Source organism: Eimeria acervulina, genomic scaffold (genome assembly GCF_000499425.1).
Source record: "Eimeria acervulina Houghton genomic scaffold, Eah_scaff18, whole genome shotgun sequence".
Classification (NCBI taxonomy): Eukaryota; Apicomplexa; class Conoidasida; order Eucoccidiorida; family Eimeriidae; genus Eimeria; species Eimeria acervulina.
The window spans coordinates 29,294-52,984 of record NW_013548921.1 but is presented as its reverse complement, the minus strand read 5'-3'; the positions used below and the strand labels follow the sequence as shown (position 1 = coordinate 52,984).

The 23,691-nt window shown below is 52.0% G+C and overlaps 4 protein-coding genes across 4 annotated transcripts; 1 reads left to right on the top strand and 3 right to left on the bottom strand.

Moving 5' to 3' along the window:
* Window positions 1-93: 93 nt before the first annotated feature.
* Window positions 94-3,548, bottom strand: EAH_00004690 (tola protein., putative; the record flags this gene model as incomplete). The annotated part of the gene is made up of 6 exons (XM_013393159.1): window positions 94-602; window positions 713-768; window positions 867-1,004; window positions 1,103-1,263; window positions 1,411-1,455; window positions 1,560-3,548. The coding sequence occupies 6 exons, from the start codon at window positions 3,546-3,548 to the stop codon at window positions 94-96; spliced, it is 2,898 nt and encodes a 965-aa protein (XP_013248613.1).
* A 1,303-nt stretch (window positions 3,549-4,851) lies between these two features.
* On the top strand, window positions 4,852-6,684 carry EAH_00004680 (zinc finger (C3HC4 RING finger) protein, putative; the record flags this gene model as incomplete). The annotated part of the gene is made up of 1 exon (XM_013393158.1): window positions 4,852-6,684. The coding sequence occupies one exon, from the start codon at window positions 4,852-4,854 to the stop codon at window positions 6,682-6,684; it is 1,833 nt and encodes a 610-aa protein (XP_013248612.1).
* Window positions 6,685-7,929: 1,245 nt separating this feature from the next.
* On the bottom strand, window positions 7,930-17,588 carry EAH_00004670 (C2 domain-containing protein, putative; the record flags this gene model as incomplete). Its single annotated transcript, XM_013393157.1, has 29 exons — window positions 7,930-8,007; window positions 8,176-8,301; window positions 8,466-8,642; window positions 8,813-9,092; window positions 9,244-9,438; window positions 9,690-9,874; window positions 10,068-10,270; window positions 10,418-10,614; window positions 10,817-10,947; window positions 11,215-11,375; window positions 11,530-11,683; window positions 11,938-12,054; window positions 12,244-12,407; window positions 12,553-12,769; window positions 12,935-13,063; window positions 13,223-13,318; window positions 13,543-13,645; window positions 13,791-13,943; window positions 14,075-14,181; window positions 14,372-14,544; window positions 14,657-14,735; window positions 14,834-15,062; window positions 15,208-15,254; window positions 15,377-15,514; window positions 15,633-15,685; window positions 15,942-16,028; window positions 16,324-16,459; window positions 16,818-16,985; window positions 17,391-17,588. The coding sequence occupies 29 exons, from the start codon at window positions 17,586-17,588 to the stop codon at window positions 7,930-7,932; spliced, it is 4,281 nt and encodes a 1,426-aa protein (XP_013248611.1).
* A 1,648-nt stretch (window positions 17,589-19,236) lies between these two features.
* Window positions 19,237-23,645, bottom strand: EAH_00004660 (DNA polymerase alpha subunit, putative; the record flags this gene model as incomplete). Its single annotated transcript, XM_013393156.1, has 5 exons — window positions 19,237-20,263; window positions 20,888-21,207; window positions 21,607-21,936; window positions 22,287-22,544; window positions 23,238-23,645. The coding sequence occupies 5 exons, from the start codon at window positions 23,643-23,645 to the stop codon at window positions 19,237-19,239; spliced, it is 2,343 nt and encodes a 780-aa protein (XP_013248610.1).
* Between the last annotated feature and the right edge of the window lie 46 nt (window positions 23,646-23,691).

The following is a 23,691-nucleotide window of genomic DNA, read 5'->3' as shown; positions in this document are numbered from 1 at the left end:
AGCATACAGAGCGCATCATCCATCGTTCTGCCGATTCTCTGCTTCACTGCCCTTTATAAGCGCTGGCAGAAAGGTATGCTTCACGGTGCATGCTTACTTTCTACCAACGATGCGCGCTCCCACCTTGTCACCAACACTTTCCATCATGATTCTCCTAAGATCCTGTTGTGCTCCCCTCATGCGGTAAACTGCGCCTCGCTCGTCAACTGGCTGTGTTGCATCATATGGCCCCGAAGGGAACGCATTCGGTACACCCGCGCTGCTTCCAGGCGCTCGGCCCTTTGTTACGAAAGGTGGCACACCGAGCGATAGTGGCGTGTGCGAGTACCCAGGGTGTGGCAAGTACCCCTGCACTGGTGGCCTAGGGTCAACCATAGGGACGAACATGTTGCGCCCCCGAGGTGGATTCCGCACGGACGGCAACTGACGATAGTAGTGTGGCTGATGGGCCAAAGGAACGTTCAGGTCAAGTCGTGCATTGTCCGCAGCGGCGTAGGACCCTGTAACTGGAAGTTCAGCTGCACCTGATTCTTTTGTGAACGGATCTCGACAAACCCGCGTTTGCTCTGCTTTCTTCACTGCCTCGTCGCGGGAGAGCTGACCTGCATATCGTACAACGCACGCATGGCTAGACATCCCCGTAAGCAGCTGTGCTGCCAGATATATTGAATGGTAAAACTACGGAGTAATCTCACGCAGTTCTCAAGCTCACTTGCATTCATTGCAAGATTGAAGAAAGCATTGAACAATGCTCGGAGACGCAGGCACCTGAAAAAAAGCACTGTACACTCCCGTATACCGAAGTCAAGTTCCCCGTAAAAAAAAGCAACACCAATTTGCGTCGCTGTCCTGTCAAGGTACCTCACCTTATGAAAGCTACAAGCCTGAAAATCCCGATCCTTGCTGCCATTTCCTTGTAAGCCGATACGCGCAACTCATTGAATTTCTTCTGCAGCTTGTCTATCGTGGTATTCGACTCAGCTTCTGTGGTCACCTTCTGCAGCCTGAACCAGTGCGCCCAGACGAGTCTTCGCACTAATTAGATCTGGCTAGGCCATCGGTCCGTCGGTACCACCGGCTAAATTCTGCCAATGCAACGTACCTTAGAAACGCCCACAACAGTCTCCTATCAACCATGTGTTGAATACACACTACAAGCCATCGAGGAGCAGGTTCACTGTTTGGGCCTCCGTTACTGTTGTTTGCTGCATTGCGTGGACTGCTTGAAGATTCTCCGATGAGTGCCTGCTCCATTAAAGCAACCTGCGGCTCACAAACGGCCAAATCCGCGAAGGCACAATCAACGGAGGAGACCGAAGGCCGAAGCCTTTGCTTCGGATGAGAATTACTGGCCAAGGTGCAAGAGCCCTATGCCGTGATTCTAATGAGCGTGCTAATAAGGGGTTCCACCTTGCTCTGCCTCTGATTGATTCCCTCTTGTTGCAGCTCAGCAACCTGCAAAGAAATATCCAAAGGATAACGCATGCGCTTCTCCGCCGGGAAACACCAGAGCCATGATTTGCTCCAAAAAGTGAATCAAAAGTGAACGGACGCCTCACCTTTGCCATCAGCCTTTCGTTTTCCGCCATGAGGAACATCTGTTCCTTGCGGAACTGCATAAGCCTTGACTCGATCGCGTCTTGTCTCCTCTCTTTGGACCCGTGTATGCCACCGATAAGGTCAACAAGCTGTTGGAAAGCCCAAGCCTTGTTCCAAAGGCTAGCGTCTGTTGGCATGCACGCTCGTGAAATCATTTCCACCGCTCTTCCTTTGAGTAGTGCCCGGAATGCAAGCCTCTTAGCTTCCTTTATTGGCATGAGCTTTGCTGCCTGGGCTCGCAGGTCTTCTTCCCTCTTTATTAATGTGTTTATAAATGCAGCCTGTGTCTTTGCCTTCTCTTCCAGCGCTTGTGTCGCCGTCCTTGATATGTCGTTCAGTTCCTTCATCTGGGCGAGCGAAGTTGTTAGAGTTTGCATGCTTGCAGTAAGAGCCTGTACTCTGCCTTGCTGTTCCATTAACTCTGACTCCTTGTTCTTTAGCTCCTTCTGATGCGTCTTCGCCTCGTTTTCCTGTGCCTGCAGGTCGTGCTTCCGTTTATCTTCAAAAGACTTCATAAGGCCGACTCGTTCGCGCTCAAAGTCCTGAGCTTTTGTCTTTAGCTGTTTTTCCAAAGACTGAACTTTCTCCTTCAGCTCGCGTACCGAAGCATCGCACCGCATCTTCATGCTACTCTGGCGGGCCAAAGCTTGCTTCTGCACTTCTTCACGTTTGCTCTTCTCCTCTTTTCGAAGCTTCTCCATTGCCTCTTCTCGCTCAGACGCGACCTTCCGTACTTCTTCAGCAAGCTTGACTTGGTGCTCTAAACGCAGCCGTTCAAGTTCTTCGCCGTGGTGTCTGTTGATTTCTGCTAGTTGAGCCTCGAGCTCGCTTATTCGACGGTTTGACGTGACAAGGCGACCCTCAAGGTCTTGAACGAGATCCTGCTCAACTGAGGACTTAATTCTTGGAGAAAAACGAGCTACGGAACCTGTAGATGCGAGCTTCTTAGGGGCCTTCTGGTCGGGTCTGGAGGTGCCTGGCCTTTCCAAAACCTCATCAGACCACGGTGTTGCATCTGCCTCCGACCTACCCGTCGGAAGTTTCGGTTGCTGCTTGGACAAAACTAGCGATTTTCGCGTCGCTGGAGGCCCAGAAGCGGAAGGCCGCTTCTCCGCCTTACCAGGTTGAGCTCGGCCTTGAGGTCCCCCATCTTTACTGTTATTTCTTGACCAGGCCTCCCTTCGAGGAAGTGTTGCCCACGCATCTTCGGAGTTCGCTTTCTTTAGAAGCCTCCCTGAGGCGTCTTGCTCGCCGGCTCCGTTCCGCTGACGAGCAACTGGCTTGCCACCATCATCCGAGCCCAGAGGCCTTGGTGAGGATGGGAGCCACTTTTCAGCGAGGGAAGACTCCGTTTGTTCAAGTTTTCTACGTGATACGATGCTCTGCCTGCTCCTGACAGGTAAACCTGATGGCTTGCGAGCAAAGGACGACTCCCGAGGTGTTAAAGCTACCCGTTTCGAGGCCTGCCGACTAAGTGGCTGAAAGTGCCCCTTCTCGATCTCCACAGAAGCACTTTTCATATCTCGTGCCTCCGTACTCCTAGCACTCATGGCCCTCATGATGACTGCGCTCTTGATTCGCTGCACTGCCTGCTGAGGAGAGTCTAGAGCCAAGAGTGGGTCCCTTACTCCCAGTTCGCGGTCCGCCGATCTATCCTTGGGATGCGGAGATCCCGGGATAAACAGAGAGCCCAAGGCATCTACCGGGGGAGGCGGTGGCGGCTTCTTCGAAGACCCATTTGGATGTCTAGGCGTCTGACCCTGACGGTACAACAAACTTTCGTTCGTATTCTTTGGGGCAAGCGGCAGCTTTCCCCGCCTTGGTGATTGCTGCCCTCGTGCTGCCGGTTTTTCTCTAGCCTCAGCGGGAGTCGACGGAAAGTCACCGCTGGAAGAGCTGTCTGAGGACAGCAGTAACTGCGAAGGCGCTTTTGCATATGCGGGTGCCATTGTCTCTTCTGCCCACTCAGCAGTCCGACGTCTTACGCACCGAGTTTCTCTGCCTCACTTCGTCCAGTGCACCAGGAACTGCATACCCTCAACCATGGGTAGAAAAAGCCCATGTATTGCGCCCAGCTTGCAGCCATGCAACAGTGCGGATCCCTTTAAGTGCATTCCCTTCCCCCACGGCGTATACGATCTCCATACAACACTGACATAGGTAGCAGGCCAGATGTCGGTGTGCTCATCTCCGCAGTCGCTGCCTTAGGTTTGCGATCAAACAGAGCCAGCGGGACCAGCTGAAGAAATGAGCAGTGGCAGTGAGCCTTCAGTAGTGATGTGGAAATGGTCTCTCATACACACCAGCAACCCTCCATATCAAATTGATCCAATCCGTCCTTGTTGGGGCCCTGCTCATCCAATGAGGTGGATTGCTCCGGTGTCTCGCTGGCGGCGTGTGCGAGCACAGCAACTGATTTAGCAGCGGGAACGGAAGTTGGCCGAATTTCTTGCAGTGACTCAAACCAGGCTTGTTCAAGAAGAGAAGTCTTAGCGTAGGACGAGGAGCAGCTTGAATGCAAGAGGAGACAATACATGGACATCGGATGGTCTTGTCAGCTGAGGCCCGAAGTCTGGAAGATGATTAGGGCATTCTGTCTTCAACTGTCAATCGACTATTCAACAACATTCACATCAGGCCTATTGCGAGAAAATTACTTGTCTTTCTCCAAAGGCGTGCGCCAAAATGATCATGAGGGCACTGCTACGGAAGTCCTGGTATGGCCGTGCGCGGTGCAGCTGCTGTATGTGCGGGACACCGCGTGAGAGCACCGCCTGTAAAAAAGGAGTATTCGCGCCAGTTTGTATATATGTATGTATATATATGCTCTTCTAAAGTCGATGAAATGTAAAAGTAAGACGTAGCACACTCAAACTATGTCTGCTGGCGCCCCAGTTCTCCATCGGTACTTCCCTCTGGACGCGAGGCAGCACACACGGGAGGATGGCTGATCTTCCAGGGGCGTTCCGGGCTTTACACTTACTTGCAGCATAGGTTTTTTTGCACCTTTTCCCCTGTGGATTAGCAGGGTGGCTCCCTCCGAGGCTTCACCACGGCAAAGCCGAGACGGCACGATCGGTCTGGTGTACGCCGGTGGACCAGTAGTGCTGGTTGTCGACATATGCAGCTGCCTTCGGGGATTACCCCAAACCGTCGTTGTGGTGAGATCTTTGATGAGAGTTTTATTTTTTCCAGGGAGGCGGTCGACTATCCTAAGTAGCGGATTACCCCCCGTACCTGTGGGAATTCCCGATGCAAGGTAGTGGCGGACGGCGAGCGTGGGCTGGAAGTGGGTCGCCTGGCGCTCCATTCGGCCATCCAGAGGGTGGCCCCTCTGGTTGGGTGCCAACGGTTCCTCCACCCTTCGTCTTCCTTCCTCCCGTCCCGCAGGCAAGTGGCCCTCGCTTGGGACGCCAGCAGCCTTCGCCTGAAGCAAATGGTTTGGCCAACACGTTCACTCCGCCCGCGACTCCCAGTATTCCATCAAGCTATAGGCAGAGCCGTCGGGCTGGAGATAGGTCTCTGTTTGCTCCTGTGGACAGAAGGGTCATTGTGCAGGCTGCGGGGAATTCCCTCCGCCGTCCTGACTCAGGTAGGTTTCGGGTGCGCAACGAAGGAACTCCCACAGGACACAACACCCAAACTACTCTGAGGACTACTGCCTGTCGAATAGAACACCACGGAGCGGCGTCTCCCCATGGAATTTCATCAGTTTCTGCAAACCGCACGCTCCGCCATACCGGTGGGCCTTCAAATGAAAGACCAGCGAATACTGTGGGGAGGTCCCGTTCGGGAAGCGGCGGTTACTCGACGACAGGGCGTACAGAGGATAGTTCCTTTGACGAGCTTGCGGTAGCTTTCAACACTATGAATTTTTCGGATGATCAGTTAGCCGGCACTCGAATGCCTTCGCTGCCCACTGTTGAGGATATGGAGAGACGGATGAGGAGTTCTGAAAGTTCATTTTTGGGAGTGTCTGCACTCCCATACACCAACGCGAGGGGCCTTTCACCAGCTAGAGGGTTCCAGTTCGTTTCTGCGCTGCAGCGACCAGGTTCTAGTGAGGCACATCACAGGAGCCACAGCAATGAGCAACGGCCGCCTTTGTCTTTTGTCGATGAGAGGTATCTGTGGAGCGGCGACGATGCAAGGCCCAGGCGCTCAAATGGAGATTTAAGTTATTTCTTGAGGAGCTCGAGGAGAAGCGAAGGGATGAACTTGCTTGATGACCTGTTTGGAGAAAGGCTTGGGGCTCGACTCCATGACAGTGTGGCCGCCAACATGCTTCGGTCGTTCCTCTCCCCCGTGACGAGCCCTGTAGCGCTACCTTGGCGAGGGCCATGGGAAGTTAGGGTGGGAGTTTCGCTTCCAGCTGCCCATCGAGCTGAACACCAGAGGCACCCCCGGCGCGTTACTAGGGGCCCGAATTCCTCTCTGGTGCTTATTGCGTCCGCATCAGCAGATCCGGAGAATTTTGACGTGCTCGAGCGTAGCATTGGGCGATTCATTGAGGAAATCGAACGTAGTTTTGCCTTCGAGGATTTGGACGACCTCGACATTCCCCTCATGCTTGTTGTCTCGGGAGGGGACGCTGGAGATGGAGACGAGTTTGTACCTCATATCTGGGCAGATGCTAGTGGACCCCGTGTTACGCTACAACAGATTTCGGAGGCACGAAGTCTCCGCGACAGTCTGGGCCAGCACACATTCAAATGGACTTTTGGGGAGGCCAAGCAGGTCGATGGAAACTCGACCACAGCTTCCCATGGCATGAAACCACCGGCAGGAACGAATAGGGGGATGGCCCAGCAGACGCAGAGAGGCTTGGGGTCGATTGACGCATCAACGGATGCCGTAGCTGATAGTTCAGGAGGAGGTGCACAATCGGAAACGCACAACGGCTACGATTGTTGTATCTGCTTGAGTGCCTTCGAAACTGGCGACGCTCTCTTGACGTTGCGGTGCCTTCATATTTTCCACGAGCGCTGCATAGACAGGTGGATCAAAACGAGTCACAGTGTTAAGTGCCCATTGTGTTCTACAAAAATCGCTGGGTCACCCAGTAGTGAACAGTTTGATGAATAGTGCACACGAGCACTGTACCTACATGCACTGTACCCCTGTGTTTAGGTGTGGGTGTTGCTGCGTCGGGCTCAGAAGCGCTTCGATGAGTGTTCCCACGCCCGTTGCAGCTGGTTGTCACTGGATTGTGGGTGTTCATGAGTTCCTGTCTTTTTGAGTTACGAACAAACGGAAGTTACCAATTGCCAGGGTCGTATAGACTGTTCATGGTTCTTAGGTTTTGGGAGCAGTGCTCCTGTTTTCCCTGTTACACACCACACCGTTGCTAGCACGATAGGCACCGTAACGCCTGCGGGCTGCAGTGGCGTGCTGACACTTGTCCAGCGATGAGAGTGTCCTCATCGTGGACTTCGATTTTTGGCACTCTTAATACTGTAACTATGCGTATATCCGCAACTGACGTGGCTCCCACTGGCACTGCTAATGAGTTTAGGCTACCTGCGACTTCCTAGCATGTGCTGCGGGGTAATTCCTCCCACTTCCCGGGCACTGGAATTCTTGAGCACTGTAGACGAAACTTCATAATCCATGGAGCCGCCATGCCCGAACCAATGTCGTCCAGCTTTACGGCATATTAGCGTGACTGGATAGCGGCGTGGACGCACATAAAAAACTCTGAGGACCAAGTCTGGCTAATTGATTGCCTAGTCCAGTCAGGGATATGCTTATTCATCGCTGTAGCACCCTCTACAGAATATGGAAGACGGTAGGACTGCGCGAACGCCGTGAGAAGTTCGCTCCTCTACTTAATGCTGCAGATACTCGTGCATGAATCCCTTTGACTCCCCTTAAGGGCTGGCAGCACTGAACACTTACGCACCACGGTCACCCTGCTGTAAGCATGCCTCCAACTACCTGTGGAGAGTAACTGAACTGTTCTGCGTGTTGCGTGTAAATACCACACAGTTGTAAACAGGCGCACTTCTGCATAGATGAAGCTCCTCGGAAATGCAAAAGATACCAAAACGCGAGAACTGTCGCGTATGGCGAAACTATCAGGTTCCGAGATGTGGTGGTGTTAACTGTTTTTCCGAGACAACAGCGCGGCGTTCCACCGCTCCAGCTGCCCACCGCCCATTGCATGACGAGTCTATTCGCCTACGCTGACGTGCGAATGGCTGGTGCCACCGCATGCTCCCCATACTCGGACAATATCTCTTCAGGATTCGCCGGCGGCGGTGCAGTAGCAATTTCCCTTCGTGTTGTACTAAAACAGGAAGACGTCTGGATTACAGGCAGTGGACGTGCTCACAGGAACAGAGCCGGATACAAGAACGCCATGACAAAGACCCAGATTGACAAAAAGACAATGAAAACAACACGTACCTGCACAACCACAAGACAATTTCAATGAGCATTTGTATGCAGCAAAGGACGCATGTCCATTGAAGCCTTTGCACTAAGGCTCTGTTGGTAGGTTATTTCACCAGAGCGCAACTAAGGCAGCACCAGCAGCACACCTCGGACCAACTACGCCACAGTTACCATGCTCACCCAATACCATATGGGACGGTAGTCTACACGAAGTCCAGCAGATCCCAAGACATCTTCCCACTTGCGCCCTTCTTGTGGCGTTGTGAGGCGAGGATCACGATTCGGATGTTCACGCCCCATACCTACCTGGGAGAACAAAAAGGCACACGAATGCTGGGCAACTTAGTATGTCAAAGATATCACTCTGTCCAATTGGTTACACCCTATCAGTCTCATATATTTAAGGAAAAAGGCGCCAAGCGCCACATGCGCCAAATGCAGATATGGCAGAGTGCCCGATGACGACTTACCGGTCTGCTTGTCGCCTCTGACTGAGCCATAAACTGAAGGGTGACCTGCACGTAGCCGAAGGTCTGCACATCTAGGCTCTCGTGAGCCCTATTTTGCAGCCTTAACTCTGCGTCAACCTCGATAGATGCCATTGTCTGGGCAACTCTTTCCAAGTACTTCCTCACTTCCAGGTTTACCTGCAAAGCACCCAAGGGTCATCACGAGTCTCAAAACGTGCTGCTACATTCCGGCAGCCAAATGTCCTCTTGATAAGCCCCCGGTAGGGAAACAAACCAGTTATGGAAATGAAGCGGGAAAACTATGTTTCTTTCCTTTAATCGTCATGACTGAATTGTTCACTATGTACCTCTCCAATAAATGGTGATTCGCCGATGTTGCGGAAGTCGTAGGCCGATATCTGAAGAATGCACGAATTGACGGGAGCTGCTACGCGCGAGTATACAACACGCCAGTTGAAAACAGCCGCCCCTGTTTTTGAATAATAGTGGACGTCCGTGCTCTGCAACAGAGGCTGAGATCCTTGATACTTGGTGCAATCCATTGTACATCGCAGGACAGCATCTACAGTTTCCTTGTTTGGACCCAAGTGCTTGAAATAAAGGCCACGGCAACCCCAAAGAACAACCCTGAATAAGAAACATCCAAAATAAGTGCATCGACTTTCCACATGAAAACGCACTATAGACGAGCGCCACAGATAAGTGTCTAAAGAGATCTGGCAATTCTGGACGCATTCGGCGGCAGCGCTTGAGTGGCAGCAGCACCCGAGCGAATCACCTTATCTCAATGTCCGTTGATGATGGCTTTTGCAGATTGAATCGAGGGACTTTGCCGGCCTTCTGAGAATCCATCATCTCCAACCACATCTCAATACTTCCAGTAACGCTACCGTTTGGCGTTCTTGACAGTGGTCTGTACTCCATGGGTACCTCATTCTTCTTCATGAAAGCTTGCCACTCTTTTGAGAACCAACTGCAGTCCATCACAAGGCTCAGCAAAATCCCCACACCACATCATCTCTTAATCGCAATTCGTCAGCGAACACCCTATTTAGCTGCTGTGCCTACGCAGGACACTCGTGCCTCTTGCAAACTACAGGACGTCCAGGCCAGTGAACAGAAATGAAGCTACTAGAACCCGTATACAGCCCACATCGATACTGCAAAGCGGGTCTACCAAACGTTCGCGCCGATGATACACTATACCATTCCAAACATGCTTACCGCTCTTCTAGGTCGATCACAGTGCTTCCTAGGAACACGTCATCCACTTGTTGAAGCAGCTTTTCATGCGCACTCCACACGCTAACCTCCAATCGCGATTCATCGGGGAATGCAACATCCCTCTCCCACATAGTAAAGAAGTCCGGGTTTAGCGTTCCAGGCTTGTTCTCAGCACGAAAGGGCATCTGTTAAAGCGAGAGAGGGCACATAACTACGTCATTCTCAGCCTGGCAACGAAACGTGCCAACACTTCTGGCTACATGCACTATCTGCTTCTGGAGCTAAGGCGGGGATCTATTAACTTCCTCGAAAGAGAGATCTCCAAGGAATTCCCCTGTCATAAGCGAGCATCAGTAAGGCGGGGTTGGACAGCCTCACCTTTGTCTTCCCAACTGAAAATACGAGGTATGGGTTCGCAACCGTCATTCCCTTGACCAAGTGGACGTTGATGGCTCGGATAACATACACCCTAATCTTGATCATCTTAGGGTAAGCTTCTTCCCCTCTGAAATGCTTTCGAAGGCGCGACTCATTCAGTGCCCATGGTACCATCGTTTGGTCCACGTGCTCAGACGGTTCATCTGAACGCATATGCTCCACAACCAAAAGAAACTGCACAGCACCCCGGGCAGAAACGCAATTCGAGGACCCGCTTCACTACAGATAAAACTGAATTTTCCCAACGTAATCAAAATCTCATTTTTTCATCAGGAGGACCTCCGCCTCACCATTGTGAGTAAGGTTGACAAAAAACTTAACAGATCCGGTCAGCTGCGTCACCCCCAAGGCTTTCTTCTTAAGAGGATCGGGAGGAAAGTCCACATCTACTAAGAAGTTCTCCACTGTGGTTTCGACGGAAGGCCGCTGAAACTGCTCCTTTGTCTTCTTCTCCGCCGCTCGTTTGCCCTCAGCGCACAAGACAAACCTGTGGGGAAATAAAATGACAACTCTTCAACAACGCCTATTCGAACTTCCAAGCCAATCTCTGAATACTCCTTACCACCTGTTGATTCGACTCTACATTGTCTACTACCAAGCTATATGCCTAAATTTCAGGAAACATCACACAGCCGGGTGGCAACAAATATTGTCGTCAATATCGTTTTATCTCGTGTTCCAGGCCTCACTTTGCGGGAATGAATACATTCAAGGTAAACATGCTGCCTGCCAAGAGGATTGGCCGATCCGATGGCAATGCATAAGATTGCACAAGGATCTTTGGCAACGAGTCCGGATTTAGCCAGACAGAGACTACACCCTATAGCAAGCCCCAACGCAGATAAATGACCCCTGCATGTACATGCTTCTGAATTCCTCTCTACGTCTATGTAACAAAATGCGTCGCCCCTCATCTAGTTTTTAGCAATATAGTGCAGGAGACGCAATTATAAGACATTTACAGAGAAAGGTGCCTCCGTGGAACCCTCAGGTCTGTCTCCCCAATATGTGCTAGGTGAATAGCTCTGCCTTCCATCTACCTTCAAAACGCTCTCAGGAGAAATTTTAGTTCCATGGCAGGACTCACCTCTGCGGACTGGTCGCACTTCAGAACTCCAACCTGATGAAGGTAGCGGGATTGATTCGCCTCAGCAGCGTCCCTGTCAGCAGAGCTGATCGCCTCCAGAACTACATTTACAGTGCTTAATCCCTTCTGATTTCTCCCCTTGGCGCCGAGCATTATGCCTCCTGTTGGTTCAAAGTCCACATCGACAGTACAAAATATAGGTATAAGCCGCTCACTGCAATTCGCTTGTGGAGCTTGCCGCAGCGAAATAATTTTTGTTACGCAAAATATGATCCTCCCCGAAGGAGGCATGGGCCCACGCACTCTCCGACTTACCCAACTTTTTCAAATTAACTGAGTCCTCATAGTCCCGTGAAGGCCTCACATCTTCCAATGCCGTCTCGACATCAGCGATCCACGGCATCAGAGGAATAAGGGAAAGGGAGAACTGCCCAATGAAATACTTGGGCTTGATTTTGCGGTCATACACCTGTGTTAAGCAACTTACACAAATAGAGGCATGCGTGAACTTCCTTTGCCATCCAAGTGCTCATCCACCTAGAATAAATGCAGTGAGTGGTGAAGGCTTTCGTTCTGTTGTGTGTAACCAGCACTTCATGGTCCGAGGTGGGTCTGCATGCATGCCTCGCAAATCCTGGATGCTTCACCAGCGAAGATATGCGACGAAAGGCAAGTGCACGCCAGATGCATTCTCATCAAAATGCTGCGCCCAGTCTAGCGCACCTGAATTGTGAGGGTGGGGTCATAGATTGGGTCTTCGGGAATATCCACATCCAGCGAAGCTACTTTTAAAATGTCGAAGCTTTCGTAAGCGCCGTTCGACCATCTCCTATTGGGGGTCTGCCAGAAGAAAAACCAGTGATGAGTGACAGATACACATGAGGCAAGTATTTTCACACGAATCCCGAACACCTCCAGGGGCCACCAAGAAAACTACGTTGCCCACTGATCTCCACAGAACACTATCCCAAGTTCCGTGGAGCATTTCGACGATGAATATCAGATGAATATCGGTTTGTTCCGACGTACACTTGGGTCTCCATCGGCATTCCTTTCATATTGAAGGGTTACTACCGTCCTATCCCGTCCTAACGATCCGAAGGACGGGACAGATACTACCAAAATGGGGTTACGAACACGTCTGATGCCTTCGAATTCCCCAAGTATGAGCTTGTTAAAGTCAATAGGCCGGCCTGAAGACATCCAAGCAGCGTTTCGATGGCCCCCATTAGCCATTAGTGACGGTGCCGAAAACAAAAGTGCAGCAACCCCAATCCCTGCAACCGGTTGCGCACAGACTACGCGCACAGCGAGAAGTCGGCAGACGACTACGCTTACCTTTTGGCGCCATAATCAAGTCCCGCACATTCAAACAGGACAGGCTGAGCTTGCACATACAGACGAGAGGTCTCATCGGATAAGCTGGCAGTGTTTCTGCGTCCTTCTTGCGAATAAGCTCAAAGCAAACAAGAATGTCTCCCCGATGCTTGTTCATCCGTTTTCCCCCCTTTAGCTTAATCCAACGGGGCTCTGCGACTGAAGGAACTTCCCCTGGCTGCAGTGTGGGCAAGCGCAGGCAGGAGACGATATACGCCAACCGCTTCAGATTGGATAACTCAAAAGAGCCTGAATCCTCCTCTTGTGCAACATTCAAACAAACTCAGCCCCACAAAAAACTGCAAATATGGAGAAATGAGCACCACACTGTAAGCAAACGGACCTTCAGCCTTCCTCTCAGACGGTCATAATGACAGACAGCTCTGCCAAGAAGCTGACGGCCCCAGGAGCGATCATCAAACACACTGGCAACGATGGGAACGACTGTGGGGAGACGAGTGGTGGTGTCGGTCTGAGAGCGTGCACCGAAAGCAGCAGGGGTCCACCTACAAGGGTGGGCAATCACCCATCCCAAGTGCCAGCATCAATCTACACTGATCATGGTGACCGGTTTAACGAGCGCAGTGGGGGCGAACTGGGAAGAGGGGACTGACGAGGCTCTAATACACACCATAAGTCTAAGATCCAGCTGCAAGCATTCCATGAAGACCGGATTGGAAGTGGCATCGCATGGCTCTGTTTCCTTTGTAACTCCAGCGCAGGTCACCTGTGCAATACGGCGCCGCATCTCGGAGCGATTGTTTGTCAACGCCAATTTTACAGTTTCGCCCTGCTACCTGTGAGCGAACTCCCGTTCAAAAAATGTCAGTGGAAGGAGCATGTGCAGCTTTTGCCTTTCTCTGCAGCAGCTGCGGAATTGGGAGTAGAATGCCACGCCAAACGCTACAGCGTAAAGAGACATAACCGTGCTTCCTAATCCGTTAGGCATACCTGCACCAAAGCGTTCGGGAGGGCACCGCTGGGGGACGATATCTTGCGGGCTGTGTATATGTATGTCCGCAGAATATATTCCGCTGCAACGATGTGCTTCCGCCTGCACCAGGGGCACCAAGCCAAACAAAACCGCGCACGCTTGAGATGCAGATTGAAACTACACAAAAGAGTGCCACGGGAGGTGTTATGCTCTTGTCAACGAGACAAGAAACACCGCGAGGCTGTCTTTCGCAGTACATCCTCACTTCGTTCTAGCAGCTGCATCTGTCTTGGCCTTTTCCAGTGTCATTAGCACAGCGGAGGGGGCTAAACTGTCCGAAAGATGCGGCATTGGATGCAGAGGGACCCATACGGGCGCCCGTGGGTTGTTTTGTACGTAGACAGGAATATTCGCCAGCCTACACAGCAACAGGTTTACCGCACACGATAGCATAGCAGTCCAAGTATTCTGCACCACGCGGCAGCTCCCGGCTCTGGATCCACCGGTCAAAGTTTGCCTTTATTATAGACATCTGCAGAAGAAACCTACGGCATTCGCTGGTACGCCACGCGAGTTGCGTGCGGCATATTCTTGGATATCCCCTTCGCATATACATTGATAATAACGTCCCACTGTTGTTTTTCGTCGTCAGGCACCTAAAGATAACTGACAAACTTCCAAACGCATGCAATTTAACCACAAGCGCCATCAGCGAGGAGTGGTCCAGTGCACTCCATACCGAACCAACACTTTTGGACAGAGCTATAGCCTGCCACCATGGACGAGCTTCTGGCAAATAACTCAGGGACTGTCATTTGCGTAATTTCCTTGAAAATGCATCCTTACGGCCATGCGCAATTCTGGAATGCGTCCATCTACTGGGGAGAAAACAAAATGGTCCTGGCCTTCAGGAGAAGCCCCCAAGAAGTAATTCGCCATGCCCTTTGCACCTTCCAGGGCAGCAGTCACTGCAGACGGTGCCTCCCCCATTTCACGTTCTCGCTGCTTCACTAAATCTCCTGAAGGCGGACACAATAAAGCACAGGCGAAAGATAAAACAAGCGTGTTCCCGTGCGCGCAGACTAACGCCATGCATTTATAACGGACAAGAACACAAAATGTGGTTTTTACCGGCCACCCATCGAGTTCTCTCTTTTAGAGGTCCGCAAGACACTTCAACGTAGACTCTATCGCCGGGAGCTCCTTGCACCTGAGGTGCAACACAAGGCCACAGCATACACCAACCATCACAGGAGAGTTCACCTCGCATTGCTTTCAATTTAGCTGTTCGGAAGGGCCTTAACGAACCTCATACACGTCCGAAAATAGAAGAATAGGAATTACGCGGGGGTCTTCGTAGGGAGCAGCTGCAACTGAATGAGCAGCAAGCAGCTCTGCATCCTTGTCAAGTCGTTCCGCCCGAGCGCTAAGCAGCAAACGACCCATGTACGTACACGGAGTCAGTTTGCCGCTTTGAGCAATGACTTCCGAGAAGTTAGGTATTTCTCCAACGTCAAATCCGTAGAAGTTGAACCATCTGCGCCCAAAGAGGAGCAGCAAACAATGAGATGCAGTTCTATCTTGCCCCCAATGCAGCACGCATGCATGCATTCGACAGCTGGCATTCTACTGCGTGCACAGATTAGCCGTCCTTCACACTGAAAGGCCGCCGTGACACGCACCGGGGGAGAATGTGGCGAGACCGCAACTCGGCGAAAGAAATGCGGCCCTGGGGGGGCAACAAAAAAATTACAGGAAGTGGGTGCATGTGTGCATATGCATAGGTGTAAAGCCCAATGAGAATGCAGATATATACACTAGGGAAGAGACGAGGTTTTACGGAAGGCGCACGACGGCTAGCAGTTCATCTGCACTCATGAAGTTCCAGTCCCAAACTTTGATCAAAATCGTATCCTCCGGGACGGGTGTCATGACGGGAATGCGGAAGCATTCGTTGAAGGTGTAGGAGCTCGTCGCACGCGCCTGTGCCTGCAGCCCATTACCAGCATTAAAGGAAAAGCACAGGGCCTTCTCTCTCGGCTACGCCGTTTATCCATGAAGAAGGAGAAGAAAGAGAGCAAAGCACAGCAGAGAGTAAACCGCTCACCGTGCGGACGCGACAACCAGCGAACTCGCAAACTACAAAAGGATCCCTCAGTCCTGAAAATACGCCAGCCAAACCCTCTGCGTTTTAATTATCTTTACGGATCGCATTCCGTATAGTCCGTCATGCTTTCACGGAGATGCAGGAACTTCATTCTACCCTCGATTCTGTTTCCTTTACCCTAGTGCAACTGCTTTCTTCGGATGCCCTCCAAAGCACCGCAAGCACTAGAATAGAAAACCTGAAATAAATCCAACTACACTTGGCTGCAGCAGTGCGGCCAGATGCACTTCATCTGGACCGCCTACTCACCTTTTGGGGCGGCCGGTAAGTCTTCCAAGCGATGAATTGTCACGTAAACGTGGAAAGGGCGCGTGCCCTCGCCTCGGACCAAGTCCTCTGGCGTGGTAGCAAAGACAAAACAAACCCAGCAAGGGCTTCAATTCTAGGCGCCCACAAGCCATCATGCACGCCACTTGCATTTTCCGTGCAAGGAAGCAGGGGGAAGTGCACTTCCGCAACAGAAAGACGTGGACACATAACATGCAAAAGCACACGAAAGGTTCTGGTGAAACCGCAAATCCACGTTCACATACAAGTGCAAAATGCAAACCCGAACAAATAGGATGGCTACCCATAGGTGCCCAGGGATAAGAATGCTGCAGTCAGGTTACAAGGCAACCGCACTGCTTACGGCGATTGTCAATTACAACATTTCGCAAGTCGTCAATAAATCCCTGGTTTTCATCGTCCGAGTCCTCCAACTCCTCCCCTGGGCTTGGAGGAGACTCGCCCGGGCCGCAGGCGAAGACAGTAACCCGAAGAGACCCCTGAAACAATAAAGACGGACGACCACCCAAACCGACAGACTGATGGCAAAATACCGACAAACACAGCCGAACGGTCAAGCAGACGTCTAAGAATTCAAAAATACGGTTTGGAGACGGAACAACACCCAAATGCAACACAGTAAAGACACGTGTCAAAGACCCTACTGAGACCGAAGCGGCAAGCGCGATGCACGAACATTAGTGGCAGAGGAACATAAAAGCAGCCATTCCTTGCGGACGCTAGTTGCAACGCCCAGCATCTGCAGGCGTTACAACACAAGCGTGGGCCTGCGACAAGCGCGGCTCAACGCGTTCTGCTCCTATTTTCTGCAAGTTTTGAACATATGTTTGAACATACGTGCAAGTCGGCTCCATCAGGGCTTTGTAGGGGCAGCGACTTCTTGACCTGGTGCGTCTTTCGTTTTTGCACGAGAGAGAGCTGCAGAGCGACGAGCCCGATGGTTGTGTTCCTCCAGAAGGCATTCGCTGCCTGGACTTCGAACTCAATAAATGACTTGGCCCACTCCTGAACACAAAAGGCAACAGGACAGCGTCCAATACAAACGAATAGGCATTGAGGGAATGTATAATGAAGTGGTCAGGTGCATCGCACAGCCCCGTGCAGTGCTGCATGAAACCCATGGGAAAACGCCTTCCCCAATTCAGTAACAGCTGTATCAAGCCAAAAACAATCGAAAGAGTTGAACGAAAGCGCATGCCTGCGCAGGCTGCCGCTGGAGGAGGGGATGGGGTCCACTACATTAGATACTTAGGGGAGCATGTACCGCCAGGGACGCAGGGTCAGATAGCTGCGTCTGCAGAAAAAGGAAGTCTATGCTTGGTGGCTTCGGGATGAGTCAAGCGGTGCATGATCCGAAAAGTATGCTATGCTCACGCTGGTGAAGAAGGGTACACAAAATGGGTGGCTTACCTCGCTGGAGAGTTCTAAGTCAGTCCACGTGTGTGACTCGTCCCAGGAGACGACATTTGCCTTTGCAAATTTTATATCTGAGCGGTACTCCCTTCCGCAGCAGCGCACAACGACGAGAGGATCTATTGGACGGCCTCTTTCTCGGACCAAGTTCAGGGCCTCGTGAATGGTGAACCCGACGCTGAAGCGTTTCTTCATGGTGCTGCTTGGGCCCCCCGATCCGTGCTAAGACAAAAGACACCTCATTATCGTACTTCAGTGCGAAAAGAAATAACGGTTTGCTGACCCAATAGTCGTCCAGAAACCCGCCCACGAGCATCGAGCCACCCTGTCAGCGCCTCGCGGGAAAAGCAGAGAAACACAACAAGCACCGTAAGGCTCCCTTCCACGATGCTCAGTCATGCACTGCATTGAAATGGCAGAGAAAGTTCAAAACAAAAATCGAAAAAGGTCCAAAAACAGAGAAAGCCCGCAAATAGTCCGTGCTGCGCCTCGTCGTTAACGAGGCTTCAGCAACGGGGTGGGTTGGCAGACCTGAATGCGCAAAACTACCTAGTATGGGCAGCAAAAATGACAAATGCAACCTAAACGAAATAAAGTATCCGCAAATGTTGTTCTACTATTCATCAACCCCTTCCGGTGGACCCTCCTCCCGCGCCCAAGGCGCCAGTCAGGCCCTGCAGCCTTGGTTGTTGTATTCGAACCTCATGCCCATCCATACAAGGGCTTTCCTTTGCCACAGAAGATATTTCAATTTAAATTGTTGTTTTTTCATTGTATTTCGGATGCGTTCAGTCGCTCATTTTGCCTGCACACGATTTGTCCCCCGAGCCACTGGCACGGTCTTGTGTCTGCTCCGACTGGCCACGGCTTGCTGCTGAGTAGCGGGTGGATCTGTTGAGCGAAGAATCACTGAGGCCTCTCATTATGTAAAGCCCCTTCCTCCGGTTCAGCAAGAACACAGTCAGCCATCTGCAAAGGCAGAACCCCCCTAAACTCCTCCTATGGCCATCTCGCCGAACCAGTGGACACACAGACACCCCGAAAGGGCTCTGCCCATTTCATCAGAAATATAGACAAAATTCGGTCGTTACAGCTCAGCCATGGATGCTTGTCTGCTTATCGCGGGCTGTTTAGTGAAACGTAAACCCCTAACCCTAGACTTTGAAGGTGAAACCCTACAATGACGGCGCTGCTGCAGGTACGCCCAAATGCTGCCATTCTACGTTACCACAGACTATACAGTGCAGCGTTCAAGTACTGCGCGAGCCACCGCTGTACAGACGCAGCTGTCAAGAGGCTGTGCGCACTGCCCTTCCTCCTGAGCTTGCTTTTGTTGTTGCACCGTGAGCCTTCTCATTGGGCCCGCAGGCACGCCTCTGGCTGCATACAAGGCACCCGCGGGTTTACAATCAGAGACAGAATGACTTTGGTATCTCACTCTCCTTTTTATGTTTCGCTTGAGTTGTGAAAACTTGGATGCCTTGCCACGTGTTGTGGGGACCCCGCTGGTCTGTTTGTTGCCTGTTCTATACAGGTGATGCATCCCCTTGTCTTTTGAGACTTTTCCCTGTGCTGTTGTTGCCACTTTCTGCTCATTTACCTTGTGGTGCTCTGTAGACTATCTCCAGCCCAGAAACTGCCAATGCCCTTTTTCCCCCCAGGGCAGCCTTGCTGACTATCCTGTTGTGACTATATGTGCGGTTTGTCTTCATCGAAGGGCCTGCACCTTCAGTTTTGTGGAGGCGGCGAGTGAACAAATATATCAAACGGGGCACTTAGAAAAGGTACAGCTGCACAAAAACGGACGATGGACAGCCCGGAATTTCGGTGCCACCTGCACGTACTAGGGCATGGCCCCAGCGGGGCCCTTCTTCAATGCGTTGCGAGGTGTATAGACAGTGTATGTAACGGCAACGCGTTGATTCAGGCAGAGGTCTTCTGCGAGAGTGCTCCCGGGCTGTCCCGCTGCTTCTGCTGGGGGTTTTACATACATGTTGGTAATGGAAACTCTGTCCACAGGACACACCTCAGGGGACGCCGTGTTGGAGAAGGGAGACACAAACACACGACCATCAACGAGACAAGCCCCAGCCCCGCCGGGGGCAACAAAAGGCCCCACCTGTTTGTTCAGCTGCAGCTGTTGCAGCACGGAAGAGGCGAAGATAAATACGTCGGGCGTTGTCTCTTCCTTAAACATCACCGGCTGCATTCGCGAAGCGTCTATGGGCACTCGGGGGCTGCAGCCTCGAGGGAATAGAGTTCCCTGACGGACTAGGCTGCGGCACAGCTGATGCACAAGCCCTTCGTCGTTATCCGGTGCTGCTGTTGCAGCTACTGCAGCAGCAGCAGCTGTTGCTGCGGGTTGCAGCGGCTGGGGCCGAGACAGCGACAGCACCTCTCCTGCTACTTCTGCCAAGGGGTCAGCGGTGGTGATGAGGACTTGAAGTTCGTTGACTTGCAAGGTGCAAGGGTTCCCAACCAAGTGCACGTTCATTGGTTGCTGCAGAAGCTGCTGCTGGTGCATCGGCTGCTGCGGCTGCACGGGCGGGGGACTGTAGGGGGGCTGCGGCAGGGGCTCGGGATGCATGGCGTCGCGGGTGCTGGGGACGATTACAAACTGCGTCTTGAGGCCTCTGGCTGCACTGTACAAGCACTGGAAGAATTCTTCAAACGCCTGACTGGGCTCCGGCATTTGCAGCAGCGAGGCGCACTTCGGGAAGTCGGAGGTGGCCGCAGAAGGGACAGAAGAGCAGACAGAGACAGGAAGCGGCTGCTGCAGATTCAAAGAAGATATGATGGGCCCGCAGATGATCGCCAAGTGGGGGACCTTTTCCTTTATCGTCTCTAGCAAGCACCTCAAGGCCTCGCGTCTGCAAAAATAAAGCCTTCTTGTGTTTTACCAGCTCTAGACACCGTAACAACTAGATGCGTTTTGCATTTCTTCCTTATGGCAATAAGTGCCCACTGCCTCATTATTATTGGCCACTTTGCGTTTTCGTATGTACAGGGATCAGTTGATTCACACAAGTATGGCAAGCCTTTGCTTATAAAGAGCTGTTCATTTCAAAGGACTGCAATGCATTCGTTTGGTTGCTCTTCTGTGCACATTTGTCCTGGTAAGAAGAAAGTGAAACGCCTTAAAAACGATAGGCAGGAAAGGGACAGACAGCAAGGAAGACGGGAGGAGAGGCGGAGGATTTAAGCAGAGGGCGAGGCAGATGACAGGGGATCACAAAATGATGAATATCGGCAAATGCACAATGGGAATTAAAATTAATGCGAGAGGGCAGGCAGCAGAAACAGAGACACAACCGGAACATGACACGACCATATAATCATACTGCAGCGAAGGCAGCGCAGAGGAGACATGTAAGGAGAGAAAGGCAACAGAACTGAAGAGCAACTGAAACAAGCAGTAGACAGCTGCACAGGCATATATGAACACATATATGAACACTGAGGAGACAACGGACACAGAAACAAACATGACGCACCTCAGCCGCCAGCCCCCATTCGTGCAGGGGACCACAAAGGAGCCTCTTGAGATGAGAATATGCACATTTTGATTTCTGTAGCAATTCAATACGTCCGCCACCTGCTGCAGCTGTTGCTGCTGCTGCTGTTGCTGTTGTTGCTGCTGCTGTTGCTCCTGAGGAGGGCAGCTCTGCAAAGCAGTGGAAAGTTGTCGACTAGGGTTCGTTGGGTCTAGTGACACTGCCTGAACACAATGCCGGAGAGACCGAGACAACGACGGCGACCCCACGGGAACGCCGCACTGAAAGGCGGAGACGAGGAGCTGCTGCCCGTAGCTGTCCTGCAGCAAAAGAGGAACGAAGGATTTCAAGACACCCACAGTAAAAAGACGTAAATATCTTACACGCACGCACGCCAGATGGGTAATCAATCAAAAAAGCAGCAGACCGAGAAGAACAACAAGTCCGCTCAGTGCCCCAAGCTAAAGGAGGAGGGAATTGACAAATATACAAGCATCTCAAGACAAATACCAAAGGGCGATACACAAGAACTGCAACTAGTTAACAACGACCGCAAAAAACCAAAGGGAAGACAAAAAACGCCATCCTGCAAATGTGACTCAAGAACAACACCACACAGACCTGCCCCCGCCCCTGGTGCTGCTACTGCTGCGGGTTTTGCTGCTCCCGAATCAAAGAACGGATTCCAGCAGAAGCCACAGCTGTGCCGGCATCCCCACCGCCGCCCCCGGCAGAGGGACCCCCCAGGAGAGCACCAGCGTTAGCGCCAGCAGCAGCAGCAACACTGGAATGTTCCTTCTTGCCTGTTGAAAGCGTCCTTTGGCAGCAACAACCATCCCTGGATACAGTAGCGCGTCTGGTGCGTGCGTGTGTCTGCGGAGGCGCGAGATACCCCACTGCTGCAGCTGCTGTTGCTGCTGCAGCATTGCAGCCTCGAGACAGAGCAGCTGCAAAGGCGTTTCCCCGTCAAGGGACTCGAGGATTGCGTTTGTCCAGTGCAGCTTCCGCGCCCCTTCTCCTGCCACTCGCCCCACAACCACCATTTCTCCCTAAACGGCACACCAGCCACAACCTATACGAGGCCAAAGGCGCATCCAAATGCGTATGTATATACATAGCTGTAGGCACATACCATATAAATACACATATGTGTGAATTTACATACGGGTGTATGGATACCTGTATGTTATACATATGTATGTTGCACAAGGGCACATCTAGATATATAATATTCATAATACACACACACACACACACACGTATATATATATATATATATATATATAGCGAATGAGACAAGGCCAAGGAGATGGGCAGAGCAAGTCAAGAAAGAGATAGGTGGTGTATGGTAGGATGCTCTTATGGGGGGAGGAATCTTTTTCGGGGAGTATGCACGGACTGAAGGAGTTGAGGACAGTTGTTGCTGCTCGCCATCTGCGTCCATGTCTGCTTGCTGCTGCCCCTTGAGCCCCGTCAGCATCTTCCGCTGCAGCTGCTGCAGCCGGTGCTGCTGCAGCAGGAAGTGCGCGCGCACTGTATCGCTCAAGGAGGAGCCGCAAGAGACCCCCAAACCACCCGGGGAAGAGTAATGAGGAGAAGAAGGGGCAAGAGGAGCTCCTGCTGTGGTGGAGGCCTCTGGGAAAATACCAATATAGACCTGGAAACAGGGACCGAGATAGTGATCGACGGAGGTGGAGATACACACAGAGACAGGTACAAAGGGTACACGTCCAGAATACACTCGCACTGCGCGCTGCTGCTGCCAAAGAGGTTCCCGCAGATGACTGCACTAAGTCAGAACGTGAAGGCGACAGACAGACAGAGGAGCAAAAAGAAGGAAACAAGTACAGGAAGCCAGCTAGGGAAACGGAGAGACTGAGACCAACAAGCAAACGGGAGCAAATGAACAACGATACAAATGGCAGTTGACAGAGAGACGGAGCGGGAAGAAAGCAGCAAGCCACGCGAATCAGACAGGGAAATCGCCGAGAGCGGGATAAAACGAGGCAAAAGAAAGCCCCTTGCCTGCTGCTTATTGATGCATCGGTTGCCGTCCATACAACCTTCAGGACAACCCAGCAGTACCTCCGTCTCCCCTGCGGCAAATAACAGGCACACAACTCCCTGCATGGCCTGTTGCTGGTGCTGCTGCTGCTTATTTCACATGTTCCACTACAACGGTTCGTGCTGTTTGCAAGCTTGTATGGTGTCTGAAATCGCTTCATGAGGTGCTATTGGCAGCATATATGTCTACAAAGCACCAGCCACTCTGAACGGCCCCACAAGTCTTTGACAAAGGCTGGTGGGGAGTTGGGTGGGGAGTTGGGAACAGCAGCTGCCATGTACGTACAGCTGGTGGGCACGAGCTGAAGCGTGACGGCCTACCCATGAAATCCTTCTGCTGCAGGGGAGGTTTCGCTGCAAGTATCTGTGGGATAATTTTGTTTAGGAGGAAACCAGCAGAATTCGGGGGGACTCTTTCTCCTGCGGCGCCCAGAATGACAGGTACGCCTGATGCTGCTTCCTCCAGCAACTGCTGCAGCCGCTGCAGCGACATCTCCTCCTGCACTTCGGCTGTCTCGCCCGCACGAGCGTGCTTTGCTGCTGCTGCAGCGCCAGCAGCACCCAGAGCTGCCCACACATCCCGAGTTTCCGCTGGTAGCAACCCCAACACGCTGCTGCTGCTGTCTTGCGCCAGCAGCCGCTGCAGCTCCCTGTACACCCCAGCTCGGTCCAGCAGGGGCTCTTCCGTCTTCATTTCGCCTGTTCCTATCTGCAACTGCAGCAACAGCAGCAACAGCACG